General features: G+C 42.3%; 1 protein-coding gene across 2 annotated transcripts in view; it reads right to left on the reverse strand.

Annotated features, from left to right (window-relative positions):
* Positions 1-20,921, reverse strand: part of KHDRBS3 (KH RNA binding domain containing, signal transduction associated 3) — a 157,449-nt gene that overhangs the window by 67,794 nt on the left and 68,734 nt on the right. For both annotated transcript variants that reach the window (XM_061123140.1, XM_061123139.1), the window contains exons 3-4: positions 14,522-14,638; positions 8,427-8,573 (exon numbers count right to left, since the gene is read on the reverse strand). In XM_061123140.1, the coding sequence (XP_060979123.1) occupies positions 8,427-8,573; positions 14,522-14,638 (264 nt within the window). The remainder of the gene's footprint in view (positions 1-8,426; positions 8,574-14,521; positions 14,639-20,921) is intronic.

The following is a 20,921-nucleotide window of genomic DNA, read 5'->3' on the forward strand; positions in this document are numbered from 1 at the left end:
GCTGCAACAACTGAATATCCACATCAAAAAGTAAGGTGGGCCCTCTACTTTTTGCCACAAAAACTACAAATGTTCTAACTTAGATTATGTGAATGGTTGCAGTACTACGGAAGATACTAAAAACCACTGAATCATATATTTTATATGAGTAGATTTTATGCTGTGTGATTTATATCTCAAAAAAGATAATAAAAGGGGGAAAAAAACAAACAAACACTGGAGGCAGAAACATTAGGTGGAAGTAGTTAAGTAATCCCAGGATGTGGTAAAGATGACCTGGAGTAGGGAGGCACATGGCAGGAAGGGTGGGAAGAGGTAGACATGGAGTTATTTATAATGCCTAATGTTATTAGACATGGTAAAATATTGATTACAGGGGTATAAGAGCAAAGTCAAGAATGTTGATTTTGTTTCTGGAAGACAAGAAGAGTAACAAATAATTTAATCAATTTGTGCAGGTTGAGTCTGCAATGGTCTACAGTACATAAAAATTGAGATATTCTATAGCAATCAGATAGAGGAAAGGAAAACTCAGAAGTCAAAGAGAGGGATACAGAAGTGAGCAAGGAAGAGTTACACAGGCCCCACACATTACGGAGTAGGGTGTGTCGTCAAGGCTGGCCCATGGTAGGCTCCTGGCAGAGAACCTCTGAATCTGTTGTGGGTTCTGCCTATTAAGACTGCTTTCATGTGCCTGAGGCCTGAGGTCAGGCTGTACCACCTGGCCAGATAAATCTGTGTCAGGAACGTGACCAATGGGGAATATTTGTTGTGGCTCAGAAAGGGGGATTGTGGTGCTGGCCTCTGAGCATCTGTCAGGCCTCTGAGCATCTGTCTGCAGTGCACTGCACTGCACCCCTTTGTGACTGATCCGCAATAAAAACCCTGGACATAAGGTTCAGGCGAGCCTCCCTGGTTTGAATGAGCAGCCCAGTGTCGTCACATGGTGCTGCTGGGAGAATCAATGAGTCCTGCCTAAGTCCACTGGGAAGGGACAGCAGGAAGCCTGGGCCTGGTTTCCCGACTTGCTCATTTTCTCTTTGCCAAGTGCTCCTGAAGAACAGCTGAGCCTGCGGTGGCTATGGGGACCTCCCATGAGAATCCACCTGTAGAGAGACCAGCAGCAGGCAGGGCGTGTGGGAACCGTCACAGGGCAAGGGAAGGGCTGCAGACCCTGCTCTGAACACCCACATGTAGACGGGGAAGGTCCGCACAGACCACAGGGCATGTGGGAACCGTCACAGGGCGAGGGAAGGGCTGCAGACCCCGCTCTGAACACCCACATGCAGACAGGGAAGGTCCGCACAGACCACAGGGCGTGTGGGAACCGTCACAGGGCGAGGGAAGGGCTGCAGACCCCGCTCTGAACACCCACATGCAGAAGGGGAAGGTCCGCACAGACCACAGGGCGTGTGGGAACCGTCACAGGGAGAGGGAAGGGCTGCAGACCCCGCTCTGAACACCCACATGTAGACGGGGAAGGTCCACACAGACCACAGGAGGGACAGGCAGGTGGCCAGGCCACAAAAGCCACAGCAAGTCAGAGTTGCAGTCACATCAATAAGAAGCGAGGCACTGACTCTGCGGGATTCACTAACTACAAAGGCAGCACTGACTTCATAATCATTTTGGTGAACAGTGAGTGAGCTAGAATTCATTCAGGTAGAATGAAGAAAGAATGAGAACAAGTCCCAGATACACTAAAGGAGCCAGCTTCTCCCAGCTGTTTGGCTACAAAGAGGAAGAGAGAAGGACTACAGTCTGAAGAAGGAAGGAAGGATTTGATGACAGAAGAAACAAAGCAAATTTGAGTATGAATAAAAGACCCAGATGAGACACTATCCTGAATTATTTAGAATTAAAATATAAAATGCTGAAGCTGAAGCTCCAATACTTTGGCCACCTGATGCGAAGAGCTGACTCACTGGAAAAGACCCTGATGCTGGGAAAGAGTGAAGCCAGGAAGAGAAGGGGACGACAGAGGATGAGATGGTTGGATGGCATCACCAACTCAATGGACATGAGTTTGAGCAAGTTCTGGGAGATGATGAAGGACAGGGAACCCTAGCATGTCCACGGGGTCACAAAGAGTTGGACATGACTGAGTTACTAAAAAACAAATGCTCTTTTCCTTACTTTTTAAAAGTAGGGTGCAAAAAACAACTTGTAGGAGAAAGCATTGTGAAGTAAGAAAAATAACATGGACAGCAATCAGAAATGAAGGTGATATCATAACCAGCTAACACCTGCAGAGTAAGAGGAAGAGAGGTAAATGAAGAAAAATTCAAGTCATTACCATTAGCAAGAAAGGCTAAGGTCTGAGTCTAGATTTTATTGCAAATACAGATTCTCTAACTTATCTGGGGTATCATGACCTCAGAAGTCATGTGAATCTACAGTTATTTCAACTTCTTTAAAATAAGCCCATCAACCTGTTCCTTGCCATTTTACTAAAAATGTGTGACTAATAAATTATTTGTAAAGCACATTCTAAATAAAATGTGCTATGTAAATGCTAAATATTAGCCCTATTGAAAAGTGTTAGAAAGCAGGACACAAAATTTTATGTGGTTAAAAACAGATTCAGGGGAAAAGAACATCACTGAGGCCCCACCAGAAATACAATAAAAAAAATAAGCAAAAGCTTTGCTCTGAGTAAAGTTAGGTAATTTACAATGGTGCTACAAAAAGTAGAATTAAAAGCTTATTTTAAACATCATCTGTGTGAAAGTAAATTTTAAAGTAGACAATGTAGTTAGGAGGGAAATACAAACAAAAAAATGGAATCTAAGTCAACCACATCTGAGATTTAGCCTGAATTTAACCAACTGCATGAGCAGCCCTGTAATTTTAGACAACTTCTTTAGACATGAGGTAACTGTTTCTTCTGATGTCACACAAGACACTACTGATATACACACTGTAGTTACAATTTTATTGGTCTTTGAAATAATGCTTTTAAATCAGTAGAGAAACCAAGTCATAGGTGGCAGCTTACAGACTAAATTATTTTTACAATTTTACATTTTAAACTAGTCATTACTAAATTATCACCTCAACTTCCCATCTGAAAAGTGAAACTATTATAGCACTAACACCAACACTGTCATCAATGGTGAAGAGCAGAAAATTGATTAGAATTCTAATTAAATATGTGTAAATGGGATTTCTCTAGCCAGTAAATTTAGAATCTATTTAAATGTGTTAGCCTGGAGAATCGGAAAAAGTTTTTCAATAAAATCATTAAAAGTAATTTATTAAAAATACAGTGGGTTCTTTGCCAGAAACGTACTCTTCAGATATGTTTGCCAAAATATGCTAATATTTATGTTCAACGTTAATCCTGGGATCAGTGTTTGAATTATAATCTATAAGAAATAAATGTTCATTATTTGAAGACTAATTAAATAAATTCGGGAACATGCATATAAAATATTATGCAGACATTAAAAAGAATGAAGCAAAACTTTGCATATGCTTATATGGACAGAGGTACAAAACAACCTATTAAAAACAATTAAAGGTTACAAGAGAGCATGGGACTTGCAGGGTAACTGAGGAGTTTATCAAAGCTCTTCCATAAAAGGCAACAATAAAAGCTGACTGAATAGTTAAAAACAATTCTAGAACTCTGGAAACTTATTGAAGGGATACAATAAATGGAAAATACAATAAATCTGTTTGTGAAAAACTGCTAAGTCTCAGGTAAGAAGGGTGGGAGCCTGTGGTGATTTTGTCTGTGGTGATTTTGCCTTCCTCCCAGCCCAGAAGATGTGTGAATTCCACTAGGATGGTAAACCACAAGAAACAGAAGAAGGAGGTTCACTCAACTTCAAAGAATGAATGAAAAAGCTTCATGCCCAGCAGCACTGTCAATATTAGTAGCAACTGGTAGTGAATGACCAGAGAAGATCAGTCAGCAAGTCTAATAATCAGGTTTGGGGTGGCACAAGCAACAGAAAGATTGGCAGATTAGCCACAAATTTACCAGCCATGGAGAGCTTTGATAGCTCTCTGCCTGATAGTGTGTGTCCATGCAAAGGGGATACAAGGATTCCTGGCAGAAAGTAAAAGCCAGGGCAAACAGGAACCTGACTATACTCCCCAGTGACAGCCAGTTCCATCCGCAGAAGATGAAAGCCCTACAGACACAGGTGTTAAGCACAACCTCTGACAAGTCACTGGTCAATCTCTCAGCAATGCTGACCCAAAGAAAACTCCTAGAAGGCCAGGCTTAAGAATAAAATTGAGAAATAAAAAAATTAACAAAACTTTAGACCATGAAGGAGACAGACTGCAGTTTCAGTCCAACTAAATTATTAAAGAAAAGAAAAGAAAAAACCTACAACAACCACCCTCTGGGAAATAATGAATCGGAATCAGATTCATCACAAAATATTACCTAAAATGGGGTGTTCTCACCAATAACCTGAGAGACATGCCAAGAAATGAAAATATCACCCATACTCAGGGCAGGAAGAAACTTCCAAAGAGAGGACTCAAATCTGGACTAGCAAAAAAGATTTTTAAAAACCCAAAATAACTATAATGCAAAGTTACTTAGAGGAGTTCATCAAAAGATTTGAGATGGCACAAGAATGAATCAGTGAACTTGAAGGTAAGTCAACTAAAAGTGTTCACTCTGAAAAATAAGAAAAGCAGACGAAGGAAAATGAGTCTGAGATAGCTCTGGGGCACCATCGAATGTACCAACATACACATAATGGGAATCCAGAGGTTGAGAGGGTAGGGGAGGAAGAGTAAGTGGGAAAAAATCCAGAGAAACAATGGGTGAAAACTACTCACATCTGAAGAAAGACATAAACTGACATATCCACAAAGCTTAATGAACAAGAAAGATAAACATGTACACCAAAGTCAAATTGTTGAAAATGACAGAGAAAGCCTGAGTAGCAGCAAGAGAAAAACAACAGATCATGTACAGAACAAAATAATTAATGACTCTTCCCATCAAAAATAGTGGAGGTTATAAAATAGATGAATGGTCTTTTACTACCTAACCGCCAACCAAGAATTATATACAGGTATAATTCAGAGATATTGTGGGTTTGGTTCCAGACCACTGCAATAAAGCAAATATTGCAATAAAGCAAGTCATACAAAATTTTTAGCTTCTCAATGCCTAGAAAAGTTATGTCTAACATTATACTATAGTCTATTAGCATGCAATAGCATTATGTCTAAAAAAAAAAGTACCTACCTTAATTAAAAAATATTTTATTGCTAAAAACTGCTAACCATTATTTGAGCTTTCAGTGAGTCCCAGTAGTAATAGTAGTAATCAAGATCACTGATAGAGATCACCACAACAAACACAAAATTAATTTTTTAAAAAGCTTGAGATACTGTAAGAATTACCAAAATGTGACACAGAGACATGAAGTAAATAAACGTTATTGGATAAATGATGCCAACAGACTTGCCTGACACAGGGTTGTCACAACCTTCAATTTGTAAAAAACATAGTATCTCTGAGGCATAGTAAAATGAAGTGCAATAAAAAAAGTGTGCTTGTAAACTAAACTTTAGGATATAGGTGAAATAAAGACATTTTGAGAAAAAAAGAACAATTTTGCTAGCAGACCCATGTTACAAAAAAGACTAAAGGAAGTCCTTCAGGCTGAAAAGAAGCAACATCATATCATATGGCAATTCTATCTGCATAAAGAAATGAACAGCACCAAAAATAATAAATGTGTGTGTTAATTTCTTTATAAATACTGTACTACAAACCAATATCCCTTATGATTATAGATGTAAAAATCCTTACACTATTAGTAAGCAAACCCCAGCAACATATAAAAGGGACTATATATCAAGTTGGTTAAATCCTAAAACCAAGTAGGATTTAACCTTGGACTGCAGGGTTGGCTTGACATCTGAAAATCAACTATGCGACACACTAGGATTAACAGAATAAAGAAGAAGAACCACATGATCATCTCAATGGGCAGAAAAAAGCACCTGGCACAATCCAACACCCGTTTGTGATAAAATGAAAGCAAAACCAAGAAACCTCTTAACAACTGGCAACAGAACTTCAACATGATAAAGAGTCGCAATAAAAAAGACCCTACAGCTAACACCACACTTACTGGTAAAAGACTGAAAATAAGAAAAGGATTTCCATCTTCACGTCTATTCAACAAAGCGTTGAAAAAGTTCTAGTTAGCGCAATAAGAAGAAAATAAAATTAATAAAAAATGAAAGGCATCAGATAGGAAAGGAAGTAAAGCTTCTTTATTCACAGATCACATGACTCTGTATGTCCTTGTGGCCATCCACACGCTAAAACTAACAAACACATCCAGCAAGGTCAAATAAGATCAACTCCATTTCTGTACGCTAGGAACTGTCTGAAAATGAAATTTAGAAAAACAGTTCCATTCACAGTAACATCAAAAAGTATATAATACTTAGAAACAAATTTAACAAAAGAAATGCAAGCCTGGGATCCTGAAAACCATAATAAAATACTGCTGAGAAAAAAATTTAAGTATCTTTTTAAAAAACAGAGAGACATTTCAAGTTCATGGATAGGAAGATGTAATATTGTTAAGATGGAAATTATCCCCAAAGTGATCTTCAGGTTCTATAGTGTCAAAACCCTAAGAAATATTTTTTTTTTTTTGGTAGAAAGCCACAAGCTAAATGTAAAAGAAACATAAAAATGCAAAGCAGCCAGAAAAGACAAAATAACTTTGAAGAACACAGTTGCAGAACTTACACAACCTGGATTTCAAAATCTGCTCTAAGGCTTAAGTAATTAAGAGCATGGTCCAGGCATAAGGACAGGTACATTAATCAATGGAACAGAACTGAGAATACTGAAATAAATTCATACATTTATATGCAGTTAATTTCCAACACTGGTGCTGAGGCAATCCAACAGGGGTAGAATTGTCTTTTTAGTATATGGTGCTGGGACTACTGGATACCTACTAGAAAAAGATAAATTTAGATGCTAAATCTAGTGCCATAAACAAAAATTAACTTTGAGTAGATCATAGACTTAAACCAGAGCGTTAATACCATAAAATGTTAAGAAAACACAGCAGAAATTCTTTGTGACTTTGGGTTAGGCAAGAGTCTTCTGGCCTGCTCAGGTTCAAGGCGAAAGAAGCTGGAACCCATGTCTTGGTGGAAGAGTGGAAAGAGACAGGGTGGAGGCCTGCCACGGCCACCTCTGGAAACAGAGTCTCTCCAGTTTGGCTAAGCCGGCACTCCCCAGTCCACACTGAATGACCACGAGGGGAGTAAACCTCTCCTTCCTCTTGTCAGAGTTGCAATTTTAAAGTCATTTATGTAAATATCTGATTCTAACCTGTCTCTCCCATTACAGAAGCCCCATAAGGGCAGGGACTATGTCGTGTATTGGTTTACACGTGTCTATCAAATAGAAAGCACTCAAAAACTTTGTTTTTAAACTAAATGAATATAGGATCATCTTAACTGGCTTGATGGAACCAATAAAAAGTTAACTATACTAAGTTCCCAAATTAAAATACTTAATCCAATCTTATGCCCTGGTTTTTCCAAGGCAGTCATGATTTATAACATGCTTTCCCTACAAATATGACAGTTTCCTCACAGATAATGTAATCATGACACAGGCTGCAGTATGCAAGTCAATCTACTGCATTTATTGAGCACGATCTGACCCCAGACAGCTGTTAGTGGAGGCGACAGTTTCTCTATAGTAAACTGTCTGAAGAGGTTCAATTTCTGTTTTTTTAAAACCTAGACAGGTCCAAGTTTTTGTTTTTTAAATCTAGAACACGCAAATTGTACAGAAGGCCTACACTAACTGTTGTAGTGGAAATAGGGATATATTATCTTTAAATTATCATATTCTCAGCAACGTCAAGGTGTCTGAAAAGGATTAATGCGACCACTAACTGTTAAGAAAACATAAATGTCCGCACAGCACCCTTCCTCTCTGTGCTCGTCTGCTCTTGTCCGTCACCCTAGTCATGCTACACAGAAATCATCTGCATCCATCCGTCCCTAAACCACACAGCCGCGAGGCTGGGGCCGCGCTCAGTCCACACGCCAGCTCCAAGCACAGCGCCTGGCTCGTGGCCGGCACCACCGAGCTCCTGCTGCATAGCAACGAACCTGTGAGGTGACTTCAGCGTCACAAAAAGGCTTAGGACTTGCAACCCAAAACACAAACTACTGACTGCTCTTCACCTTTCTTGATGGGTCACCTGAGCTGTATTGCCTCATCTCTTTCAAAATCCCTGGCCTCACAGAAAAAGAAGGAAAGATGCCAAGTAGTTCACAGGGACACTTTAGCAGATCAAGTGCTATGCAAATAACAATTACTGATTAGAATTATCCAGAATTAAAACAAAGGGAGGACTTTCAAGTACCAATTAATTATCAAGAAACACTGTACTAACTGGAATGAGGAACTTTTTGATTTCTTCCAGAGCATGTCCCATCCGGGCATAGGCTTCTGCTGGGGGTGCAAAAACTTCAATGAGAACGTGGAGATCATCATTGAGATGGAAGTACTTTGCTTCTCCACTTTTCCTCAACTCTTCTTCCTGAAGAAAGAAAATCCATGTTTAAAAGGGTGTCATTGTAAGAAAAGAAAAAGAAAATAAAAACTACCAAGTTTATTTAGCACATGGTGGTCCTCAAGATTCACTCAGCAGCAAACAACACCCAAGAAAGTACATTTGAAACATATACACGATTCTGTCATTCTCAGGGTCTTTATGAAGACTCCACAGGCTTCCTGCTGCATGGGAGGAAGCCTCCAGCCCTGCCTCTGGCCCTGGAGTCCTCCTGCCATCTAGCCAAGGCCATGCATGCCGGCTGACTCTCTTCACCCACCCAGCCTTGCTGGCTCACCCCCACCCCAGGCTCTGCAGAGAACTCCTCTATGCTCCTCCTGACTCTCTTCACACCCCCAGCCTTGCTGGCTCACCCCCAAGGCACGCAGAGAACTCCTCTGTGCTCCTCAAACGGGCCGCCCAACCAGGCCCGCGTCTGTGCTGGTTACACTGTGTGTATCTATCTATCTATCTAAAATACTTTACTGGTGGTCCATTTTCTAATCTCTCACTTAAAGTGGTTGCCATGGAGCAGAACCCATGGTTGTCTTGTTTTACTGCATGCTTCTGTGTCTAGAAAAGCGCTTGGTAAATAGTAGATGCTCAATGAATATTTCTGAATGAGTAGGTAAATATTATTTTTATGTTCATTTGCTCATTCATATATTCATTCAAAAAATATTTCCAAATGCCAGGGCCTACACTCTATCTGAGAAGAAAACAGTGAATAAAATAAATGAAAATTTTTATATGATTTTATTTAATTATGAGAAACATTAAAAAAAAATTTGGTTGATATAATGAAATTCAGGAAGAAAACAGGAGGCGGGGGGGACTCAGATCATAAAGGGACCACTAACTTTGCTCCATTAGCTTTTTCAACAAGCCTTCATGAGAGCAACAATTACTATTCTGTCGTTGTTCTCAACATTAAGATCAGACAAAGATTAGTAGGAACCTACAAACCGGAGAGATTTCCAAAAGGCAGAAATCCCTGCAAGCCGCTCCAAAAAACCTACCCTGTAAGAGACGGAGCCCAGGGATTCCTGCCAACAGCACCTGTGGGTCCTGGAATTAGCCAAGAGGCCAAAGAGGCACACACACCCTGGATTTAAGGCTTTAACTTTTGTTAGTTAACTAATTTGAATTCTTATGAAGAAAAGCAATCAAAATACAGAGCATGAAAAGGGCAGCGGACCTAGAGCCAGACAGACCTGAATTTTAGCCATGTTGGTCAACATGGGTGTGAGTCTGAACAGATTATATGTAACCCAACACTTAATTTGCAAAATCAATTTGGTGTCAGGGCTTCCCTCCATAGCTCAGTTGGTAAATCATTTGCCTGCAATGCAGGAGACCGGAGTTCGATTCCTGGGTCAGGAAGATCCCCTGGAAAGGAAATGGCTACCCACTCCAGTATTCTTGCCTGGAGAATCCCACGGACAGAGGAGCCTGACAGGCTACAGTCCAGGGGATCACAAGAGTCAGACACGACCTAGTGACTAAACCATCACCACTACCACCACCACCACTGGTGCTCACACAGTAAAGACTCTGCCTGCAGTGCAGGAGACCCAGGTTTGATCCCTGGGTTGGGAAGATCCCCTGCAGAAGAGAAAGGCAACACACTCCAGTTTTCTTGCCTGGGAAATCCCTTGGACAGAGGAGCCTGGCAGGCTACTCTCCATGGGGTCACATGAGTCAGACACGACTGAGAAGCTGTGGCTGTGTATATGAACGCAGGTCCACTGAGATGACTAAAAAGGCAATTTGTATAAAGGCTGGCAAAGGAGATGGTGTAACAGTGCCCAGGACACTCCTGGTGTGTGGCAGGTACTCAGGAAATGCTAGTTTCCTTCACACTTATGGAAAGTGGACCAGAGAATGAAAGAAAAGAAAAAAAATTGTGTGAAGGGAGAGCAAATACAAGCTGCCTATGCGTTTCCTTCAAAATTTGTCAAGTGTTAAAAAAAAAAAAAAAAAAAAAATTTGTCAAGTGTGAAAAGGACTATTCTTTATGCCAATGGTGGACTACTTCTTGTCCTAATCAGAATATTTTCATTATTTGATCTGACACTCTGCCTTTCGAAGTTGAGGTCTTAAAAATTGGATTCTATACCCAGTAGTTCATCTTTGAAAACATGAACTACTGAAGTAAACATTTCTTATCTTTTTCTAATAATGGCACCAAGCTAATGCTTTTAATGAGATTATAACTGTTGATTCACCAGCAAACATTTTCATTTCTATTACAAACTGAAGCTGGAACAGGGAGGCTTTCTGACCATAACCACAGCTGTCCTGCAACTCCACAGAGTGAGCAGTTATTACTGGGTTTCTTCTTGGGTTAATGACGAGAGGCAGTGCTCTGTTTAGGGAAGAACACAGACTTTATTATAGAGTTCTGCACTTAAACCCCAAATCCAACAACTGGTCAGGTTATTTTATCTTTATCTTGAAGAGGTGATTTTAAAATGAATAATAATAATGTAGTACCTACTGCTCAAAGGGTTGTTACAGTAATAAAGTAGCCATTATAATAGTCATTAGGAGTTATTAGTAATAAAGGTGTTGGAGCCTTTCAAAAGACATCAGAAGTCTTTAGAATTATGCTTAGCATATAACAAGCACTCAAATGATAAATATAGTAATGATAACTATTATAACATAATGATAGTGTTAATTATTGTATTATCCTATAACATAGATACTGTGGGCAAACATTCAGCATGTCTGGCAAAAACTGAAAGCTCAACAGACCATAGCATTTTAGTGATTATTATGCTATATAACCCGTTGATACATGTCAGTAATGAATCCTACAATCTTATCAATATAGCAAGTACAAGAAGAAAATGAATTATGTTCACATTAGAACTTAAATGATGAACACTAAGAAAATCTAAAAGGATGACACTGTAATACTAGGGAACGGAAACCTCTTTAGAAATAAACATTGTTAACGGAGGACTTCTATAGACTAAAAATCAGTAAAAAGGGTAAACTCAAGTTAGGCAGTGAGGATCTGACTACTACCTGGCAGACAGGACACATCTGTCGCTGAAACGGTCACTGTGGTTACTGTCAGGGAGACGCTTCTGAAGGTGTAAGCCATGGACCACATGGCACAGTATGATGGGCAAGAAGGAGACGAGGTGGGCAGGGTGGGGTGAAATGGGCTCTTTCTACTGCTCTGAAGAGTTCAAAGATGGAAACGGCAGACTCAGGACTTGACATGATCGGTTCAAGGCCCAAACAGCCAGAAGTATTCCAGAAGGTTTTCCTGCTGTGGCCACAGGCTGCTGGAGCCAAGAGACCAGGCAGAGCTCGGGCATGTATAGCTGAATGACCAGCAGACTGCGGCCATCCCTATGGGGGACTAAGGACAGTGTCTGGAGGCCCATGAAACCCTGAGAGCTGGATGGGCAACATCTGGAAGGATCCGAGTAACTCTGAGTACAAACACTAAGTCCCACTGAGCCTTCCACACTGGCAAAAACCTGTCTCGAACAGCCAAGGAAGCTGCTTAAAAGAAGATGACACTTCTCATGCTTTCCTTCTGCTACCCTTTATCACCTCCTGGCCAAAGACTGGATCCCTGCCTGCCCCGGGGATGCAGAAAATAAAAGAGCTGAGCTAAATCTAGAGGAGAAGGCTGCATGAGGACAGTAACTGTAGGATTCCTGGTATGTGTTGTACTAAACATTTACTCCCAGTCTTTCCAACAAGGATCTGGGACCTTTTACTCTAATAAGCGTACACTTAAAAGGAGAAATACTCAATACAGTTTGAGGACAAACAGACTCGATTCTGAGCAAATGATGCTCTGCTGAAGGCCACCAACGAGACTGGGGTTTATGGGGTCAAGAGATAAAGTACTTCTGGTCCTGGTCCCCTGACAGTGGGCTCAGTAGACTATGCTACATCCTCAGCTCCTAGGTGCCTTGATGGGATGTAAACGATCAGCATTTGAAGAATCCCCATACTGACCCACTGACTGATGTGTTCAAGGGCACAGAAATGAGAGGATTTGTGAAGGGGTGATACCCGGTCTGGGAAAGAGGCTCGAGTGTGTAATAACAGGGAGTCCCATGTGATGCTGAGCATGCCCTCTGTGATCAGGTACCCACTGCAACAGATGTCAAAGCACCTCACTCCCAGCCCCCTCAGTGCTACTCATGAACGTGACTGCAGCACACAGACTGCCCTCAAAAAGGATTCCTGGCTCCTGTCACTGCTGACTGTCTAACATGCCAGCAGCAGAGAACAATCACCAGCCCTTAAAATGGCCACAAGATCTGGGAGGACCGCCAGGCGTGGTTAGCGAGCTGACATGGTTTAGGATCCCTCTGATGATACCCAGCCAGGCACTTGCTCTTTGGACATACAATATGGCTGAGGCCTTGCCTCCCCTGCTTCCTTCTTCCCGTAAAACCATCTGTGGACTCCCTGATCACTGGTACAAAACATTGCTTCTCAAGGAGGAAGGCCCTTAATAACAAACAAGCCGCACAAAGTTGACAGGTTTCACTGGTTGTATCATGGACCTCATTACCAGATGGCCTTCCTGAAAACTTAATTAAGACATCAGCAAAGATGGGATACTTTCCAGTAAGACACACACAATTTCTGACCAACTGACCCATGTATGGTCCCATGTTCTCCTCCTGCCAGAACAGGTGAGTCAGGGAATCAGAGGAACATCATTTGTCGACAGTGATGCTTCGTGAGCAGTTCACCGGACCTGGTGTGCATCAGAATCCCTTAAACACCTATTGAAAGTTCATTTTGAGGTTCCACTGAAACAGGCTGCGGCATGGGACTCTATTTTTAATCTCATATGACCGTGATATGTAGCCATGTTTTAATAAAGTAATATAAATTCCACTGATAAACTTGGATAATAGATTTAGGTTCTCTGAATCTCACTTTTCTGACATAAAATAAGAAAAATACTATGTATCTGTCATCATTTTTCCAAGGATAACATGCAGTAATAATACATGTAAGATGGTGCACAGAGTACCTGACTCACAGTGGCTTTTAAATAAACAAATGGTGGCTTTTTTTTAATTATAAAAGCTATTGTTTAGATGGACTTTTTTGTGAGGAGGCTGAATTTTGTCTAAATATGCTTTCTGTCTGACACAATAATTGTTCAACATTTCACAGAAAGTGATCATTGAAAGTGGCTTTCATTCTCACTAATATAAATCTTTTAATAATGAGAACAACAAAATAATACTAGAACAACATAAGTGATACCACATTATGAAATGTGAACATTTCGTTCAGAATTATTTAAGAAAGTGATCAATAAAAATAATTCAGTAATTTTAGTTTATTAAGAAAAGAGGCAGTCATGTGAATACATCCAAGTAGAACAACTATGTGTCAGGTTAGGAAGCAATTAACAAAACATTTATTTTAATTTTATATCAATTTTAACTTGATAAAAAATGCATGGGGTAACAAAAGAAGGGCAAAAAGAGCAAATAAAAGCATATAGTTTAAAAACTCAACAATATGAAACATAGGCATAGAATAAAAGATCTGAAGAAACTAGTCTAAAATGCAAATAGCAAATAGTGATGCTGAGACGTTAGTAACTTATCTCCTCACGATAATTTCAATAAAACTGCACTTTCTAGAAGGTATTGCTTCTAGAATCAAAAGCATGGTGCTACTATTTCACTCCATAAATTAAAGTAATAGTTACAGATTTTGCTTTAAGATACTACATATTCTGAAATTGGCCTGAGTGACCCAACTTTCTGAATAGTGTCACAAATGTATCACCCTATGCAGCATTTTCCCATAATTTCCCTTGGGATCCTAGCTAGCTTTTATGTAACACGCATTAACGCCGTGGGCGATCTGAAAGCACGTTATATGCCTTGACTGAAACAGCAGCCACTGTTTATAGCAAGCTTTACCTTTGCCTTGTCTCTCATGGAGCCTTTGCCAAGGATGGACATTTTTGTCAAGGTTTCTTCTTGTAAACGCTTCAGAGAATTTCCACGTGGCCCCAAAAGTTTTCCCACAAAGTTGAACTAGGAAAAATAAAAAAAAAAAAAAACAACTTGTAACATTCGTATCTGAAGAAAGCAATTTATTTCCTGAATTTTAGGAGACACTGCAGTGAGCTGCACATCCCTGATTAACGACGAATAATTTAAGTTCCTGCTATAACATCACCCTATAACGTTTCCCACAGACTGCATCAAATAAGGCTAAAAACGGTAAAATTTCAAAAAACATGTATTTCTTCCTAGCAAGTCACTCCAGTGGTGACTGTATTTGTTACAAATTTTAAGTGAAGTTAATTCCCAGAATTCCTCAGTTGCCATCCTGACAATTTCCACATCCATTCAGTACCAACCACGAGCAGGCTGGGGGAAACAGTCACAGCTGACCTGTAAGGTGCTCCAACTGTCACCACGAAGCGCCTGCGTCCTTCCACCTGGCGAGCACCCAGGCCGGAGTTACTCAGCCCTGAGGGCTGGTCTGGGTGCCCACCCATCCAGTCAGCCGAGACGCCCAGGGCTCTACTGAACAGGCAGAGTAGCAGCGAATTAATCAGGAGAACTACAGACTGAGGACTCTAAAACCTGGCTACACCATTTTTCTGCTGAGAGACCCTGGGCTCGGGGTAACCAGGCCCTGGTATCCTCATCTGTGAAATGGGAATCATACATGGCAACAGGACCTCTCCTCACAGGTCTATTCTGAGGATTAAATGGGTCCACACAAATAAATAATTTAAAATAATGCATGGCACATAATAGGCAACAGATAACAACTGAATGGACTAAGTATTGTTAGGAATTTTACATAAACTTTTAAAACCCTTATGGTAACTAAGAATCCTGTGTGCTTTCAAATAGAAAATCAGCCCTATTTACGAAGAGAGAAACTTCTCTTTGGCAAGATTGTTGATTACAAACTCATGGTGGTTCAGCTTTGACATGAGCCACATTCCAGGAGTTACGCCACTGCTGTGCAGTTGCTGTTTTTTAAGACAAAATCGTTTCCAATGTCTCTATGGTAATTGAAGCAATTTTCCTGAAATATGTACTTTAAAAAAAATCAAAATGGCGCTTTTTTCTTTGCCCACTTTCTATCTTATTGGTCTTTAACAAAAACTAAATTCTCTATTTTTAAGCTTTACATGTAATTACTTTTTAAAATTTAAGTAAGTTACTTAAAAACTATAGAGGTGAAATGTTAAAATATCAAATAACCCAACAAAGTGGGGGAAAGAAATCAATGTCTCAACCCACCCTACCTTATTCTTGTTCCCCATTTTCTCTGCTTTATCTTTCTGGAAGTTCTCCTGTTTGGACACTGGGCCTACTGAATAGGGTCTAAGTTTCTCTTATTCCTCCTCCTTCCTTCATCTCTCTGTTTTACTTTCAGGGAGATTTAATTATATTTCCTATACATCCACTGTTTTTTTTTCATTTCTGCCATCAAATGTTTTAACCACCAACAGTATTTTCTTACGCTGGTTCCTCCTCTGTGGCATTTAAAAACATTTTATGGAAGTGATGAGAGTTCTTATCTTTCTGAGGCTGGTAATGGCACTAGGTGCCCCACCCCCACAGCAGGAAGCTTCTAATAACAGTATGTGTGTCTTCCACAGATGCCTCTTACCCTTTTTGTTTGGAGAATTGATTTCCTGCTACACTGTGGGTTTTCCTCACATGCCTGGTCACCCTCTGCTTTTTGTTTTTAAAATTTTTAAACTGAAGCTAAAAATGCTAACTGGACTTTCTGCTTCTGCACATGCGTGCAATCTGACAACCGTGTGTAACAATTCACCACAACACAGCAGCCCGGTTTTGTCACCCAAAGCTACTCAGACATCAATGTCCGCATTGCATTTCTCTTCTCTTCTGCTAGGCATTTCCCTAAATAGGGATTCCCTAATTCCCTAGGAGGGGGAACACGGAGAGCCTCGCAGTGAAGCACACACACCTCTACTTAAAGGGACACTTCCCTCATCTTCAGTGCGCACCTCCCTGCAGCCCTAAGCTCCATCCATCTGGGTCTCAGAGCCAAAGCTGCTCTCGCTCAGACTCTCAGGAAATCTCCTGTCCCCTGCAAGGGTGAGAAGGGAGGATGCTGGGTTTGCTCAGCTGGGAAGAGCATCCAGTGGTCTAAAAACCTCCACGCAGAGACTTTCCACCATGTCCTCTCTTGTCAGTTCTACCCCGTCAATGTAGCTCCATAGTAACTGCTATCAACAATTCCGGAGTCTTCTCAGGAAGGTTTTCCACACTAATAAGCAAATCTTTCTGGTTGCTTTCTCCTCCCCTGCAAGCTCAGGATTCTGCTTTCTCTGGTCTCCTAAGTCATCACCACTTGTCCATTTATTTTGCAACCACCAAATTAATGTTAGTTAAACTAACATCGTTTAACTAAAGTTGCCTCACACGCCCATTCTTACCTTCATAGGTCTGTGCCGTTTTCATTCATTTATGTTCATTTTTGTAGGTTTCAAGGAGAGCATAAAAATGAGTGTTCAAACTGCCACATTTACATCACGTCTGTAATAGTTAAATATCTCCCAATTAATAAAATTAAGAGACCTTACAAAGCATCCAGCGCAAACACTGAATTTCACACTGAGGCAACGGATGTCCATGGAACGTGACGCTCAAGTCACTTGACAACACATCAAACCAGGAGATCCCAGCACTCCTCTTACAGGCCCTGTGCTCCCAGGGGCCAGCCTCGGCTAAGACGCACTCAGGCGTCCATTCCCTTCTGCCCCCCCAGCCCCCGCCAACGCCCCTCGTCCCTCACCCTCCGGGCCTCGTCCCCTCTCCGTCCCAGGTCTGACCTCCAAGACACCTGCAGGCCTCGGGCTCAGCACTCTGTCACCTCAGCCCTTCCCTGAGCTTCTAGAAATCCTCCCAAATAAGTTCTGTCCTTCCGGAAGCCAGGGCATGTTTTCTACCTGACGGCTGTACTGGTGAGACAGACAGTAAGACCCTTGTACACATTAGTCTTGTTTTATTAATGATTCCATTTGGGCACAGATCTGAATAGAAGGTGGAAGTGTTACTTCCAAGACCAATGATTTTTCCCCAGATGCCAATTATTATATGACAAATATACTATCATATTACAAATGCTACATCTGTAAATAAGAAACTTTTCAAATGATTATAAAGATGGTAAACCAGCACAGAGTATATCTAAGTTTTACCACATAACCTGTAAGATCCAATAATTATGTTCTTCCTTGGTAAAGATTAAGGAAAGACTAGCTTTAATTGATCCAAACTCTATTTGTGACATGACACTGTTTCATGGGGAACAATTATAGTGAAGCTGTCATTTCATAAACAACTAAGACTCAGGAACATGTCACTGTCTCCATTAAAAGGTTTCCCTTAATTGGGTGCTCACCAAAAAGTTGATTAGTTTAACAAAGGGATGCTTTATTGACCTCTAACTCAACACTAAAACTGAACTTGTAATCCTGGCCAATGTAGCATCAAACACATTATTTTTCCCAGCAAATGGCACTACCATCCATGTAGGAGCTCAAGCCAGAAGCCTAACAGTCATTCCATGAGGGCAGCGAGGAGGCCTTTTGTACTCACTGCTCCAACACCCTTGCAGAGAGGGCATTTAATCAATGTCCAGTGAATCAATTAGTGGTAGCAATGTCACCTCCGAGATCTCTCTGAAACCTGTCTATTTCCCTGCAGTCCCAGCTCAGCCACTAGTCATCCCTCACCTCGCCCACAGCAGAACTCCATCTCTGTATCCACTTCTATCTCCTTCAAGCACAGGGAGGTCTTAACAGCTTTCTGTGACCCTGTTACATGTCTGTTTAAAACAAGAGGTCTGGCCACCCTTACAGGAAACTCCTCTTGGCCTGGAGCTGCCGTGCATGGCCCAGCACACTCGTGCCCGCCTCCCCAGCCTCCCCACTCTCCTGCCTCTGTCTTTAGCTCTCTGAACTCATTTCAGTTTCTCAAAATTACCGTGTTCTAAGAACTACCCAGTTCAGCTCAGATGTAGAGTCATAAAGAATGTCAGTCTCACCCTTAAAACAACAAGAAAACAGAAGAGGATACCAGCTAATGCTGAAGTGCCCAGGCAAACACTAACCACACATCTGTAGAGCGTGCAAACACCTGCGGGGCGAGACAAGACTCAAGCATCAGCTTCTTGGGATGCAGGAGAGTTGACACCTTCTCAAAGGATTTTTCTGCAGGAATCCAACAGCATCACCCCCTAACCCCCAAATGTGCACAGGGAAGATGAGGTAAGACCCCTGAGAGCACTTGCCCTGGCTGGGGGCTGGGGTGGGGTGGGGAGCAGCCTCTGCTGAAACCTCAGAGCCCAGACCCCCTCTCTCCTCCTAAACAAAAGCCTGAATCTTCAGGAAGAACGGCAACAAAACCCACTTTGCTTTGTTTTTTAAAATCCTGAAAATCAACAAAGCCTGTCCTGAGATCAGTGTCTAGCCCACAGGAAGCGTTGTTGCTGCCGCACACTGGTGATTCTCAATCTTGTTCCAGGTGCTGGGTGGAGAACAGAAGGGCCAGACAGAGAAGCAGGCGTGCAGACACATCTGTTAATTATCGCTAAGCTCTAGTGAGGGGGACAGAGGCGAGGACAGACAGCGTGGGTATCACGGAGGGCGGAGCAACGTCAGCCCAAGCAGGCCTGGGACCGTAGGCCTGGCTGTGTCCTAGGCAAAGGTCTGGAGCAGAGAAGCCCCTGTGCTGTGAATAGCAAATGCACAAGCCCTCGGGCACTAAGGAGCTTCTCTGAAACAGGAAGGCAGCCAGCCTCCTGAAGCAGAGCGGCTGGGGCGGGGAAGTAAGAGGCAGAGTCATCCATCTGGGCAGGAACCTGGGCTTAACTTGGAGTTTAAAATCCGGAGTCACTCTGGGTGGTTTCAGCTTTTCCTTGTAAAGAACACACACAACACACAAGAGCAGCACTGTCAGCCCTTCCCAAGATCAGCAGGCTGACAGGCCCGAGGCTGCGTCCCCGACACCCACGGCCCACACGCTCCCTCGCCTCCTGCTTTCTCTTGTCCCACTCACCCAACTGTAGTTTCAGACCTCTCTTCCAGGCTGTATTCCCTGGAAGAGAAATGTGTCTTATTCAACACTGAAGTCTTCTCCACATCTCAATCCTGGTCTTCGTTCTTAATAGACGTATGTGTTTGTGTAAGTCGCTTCAGTCCTGCCCGACTCTTTCAGCTGTCCATGGGATTTTCCAGGCAAGAACACTGCAGTGGGCTGCCATTCCCTCTCCCAGGAGACCGTCCCCCCCACCTTCCCCCCGGGATTGAATCTGGGTTTCCGCTGCATTGCAGGCGGATTCTTTGCCATCCGAGCCTCCAGGGAAGCCCTGGTGTGTTTATATGCCTAGTCAGTTGTGTCCCTGAGCGCCCACCTCCCACGGTGGCCCTGGGGTGACAGGGCCTGGGCATGGTATGTGTCTTCTCAGATCAGAAAAGCAGAAGCTCTCGGGCTTCCTTAAAGCGTGGGCCTGGAAGTACACTTCTTGTCAGTTAAGAGAGCTGCAGGGTCCGGTCCGGCCAGACTCAAGGGAAGGGCACATACAGGGTATGAATGTGGGGAGTGGCCACTGGGGGGCGCACTCCCACAGACAAAACCCACAAAGCAGTCATTTATCAAACAGGGAGGCTTTTATAGTCTCAAACCTCACCGTCTTTTTCCGGGCCCACTGATGACTTCCTACCTTCCTGTTCTTAAGAGGGGATGGAGGTGCCAATCTGAGGGCAGAGACCCTGACTGACTCCCCCGTGTACCTCAGCCTTAGCGAAGAGTAGCATGGGCTCCCGACAGGCAGGCAGCGTTTCACACCCTGAAGGCGGGTCCTGAGTGCCAGCCAAGTTACCGTCCAAAATGCACCAACCTCTACCCCAGGTTCAATTAAAACGGACCCTAGCCTGTGCCACACATGCACAGGTGGAAGGAGGCGTGTTTCTGGCATACGGGCCCTAACTGCACAATGACGTCTGGTAATTGAGCATCTTATCAAGTCTAAATGTTTATTTAAAATCCTTAAAAAGGGGTACTCTTTTGCCCCCTTCTGATGCCTATGTCAGAAGCTTTCTCTATCTCCTTTATACTTTAATAAAACTTTATTACACAAAAGCTCTGAGCAATCCAGCCTCGTCTCTGGCCCCGGATTGAATTTGTCTCCTCTGGAGGCCAAGAATCCCGTGTCATATCGTTCAGCAACAACCTTTCATCTTGGGGGCTCGTCCGGGATCCTTCAGGACAAGATGGGCCTGATAATCTATGTGTGCCTACTTCTGCTGACTCCAGA

Source organism: Dama dama, chromosome 21 (assembly GCF_033118175.1).
Source record: "Dama dama isolate Ldn47 chromosome 21, ASM3311817v1, whole genome shotgun sequence".
NCBI classification, from domain to species: domain Eukaryota; kingdom Metazoa; phylum Chordata; class Mammalia; order Artiodactyla; family Cervidae; genus Dama; species Dama dama.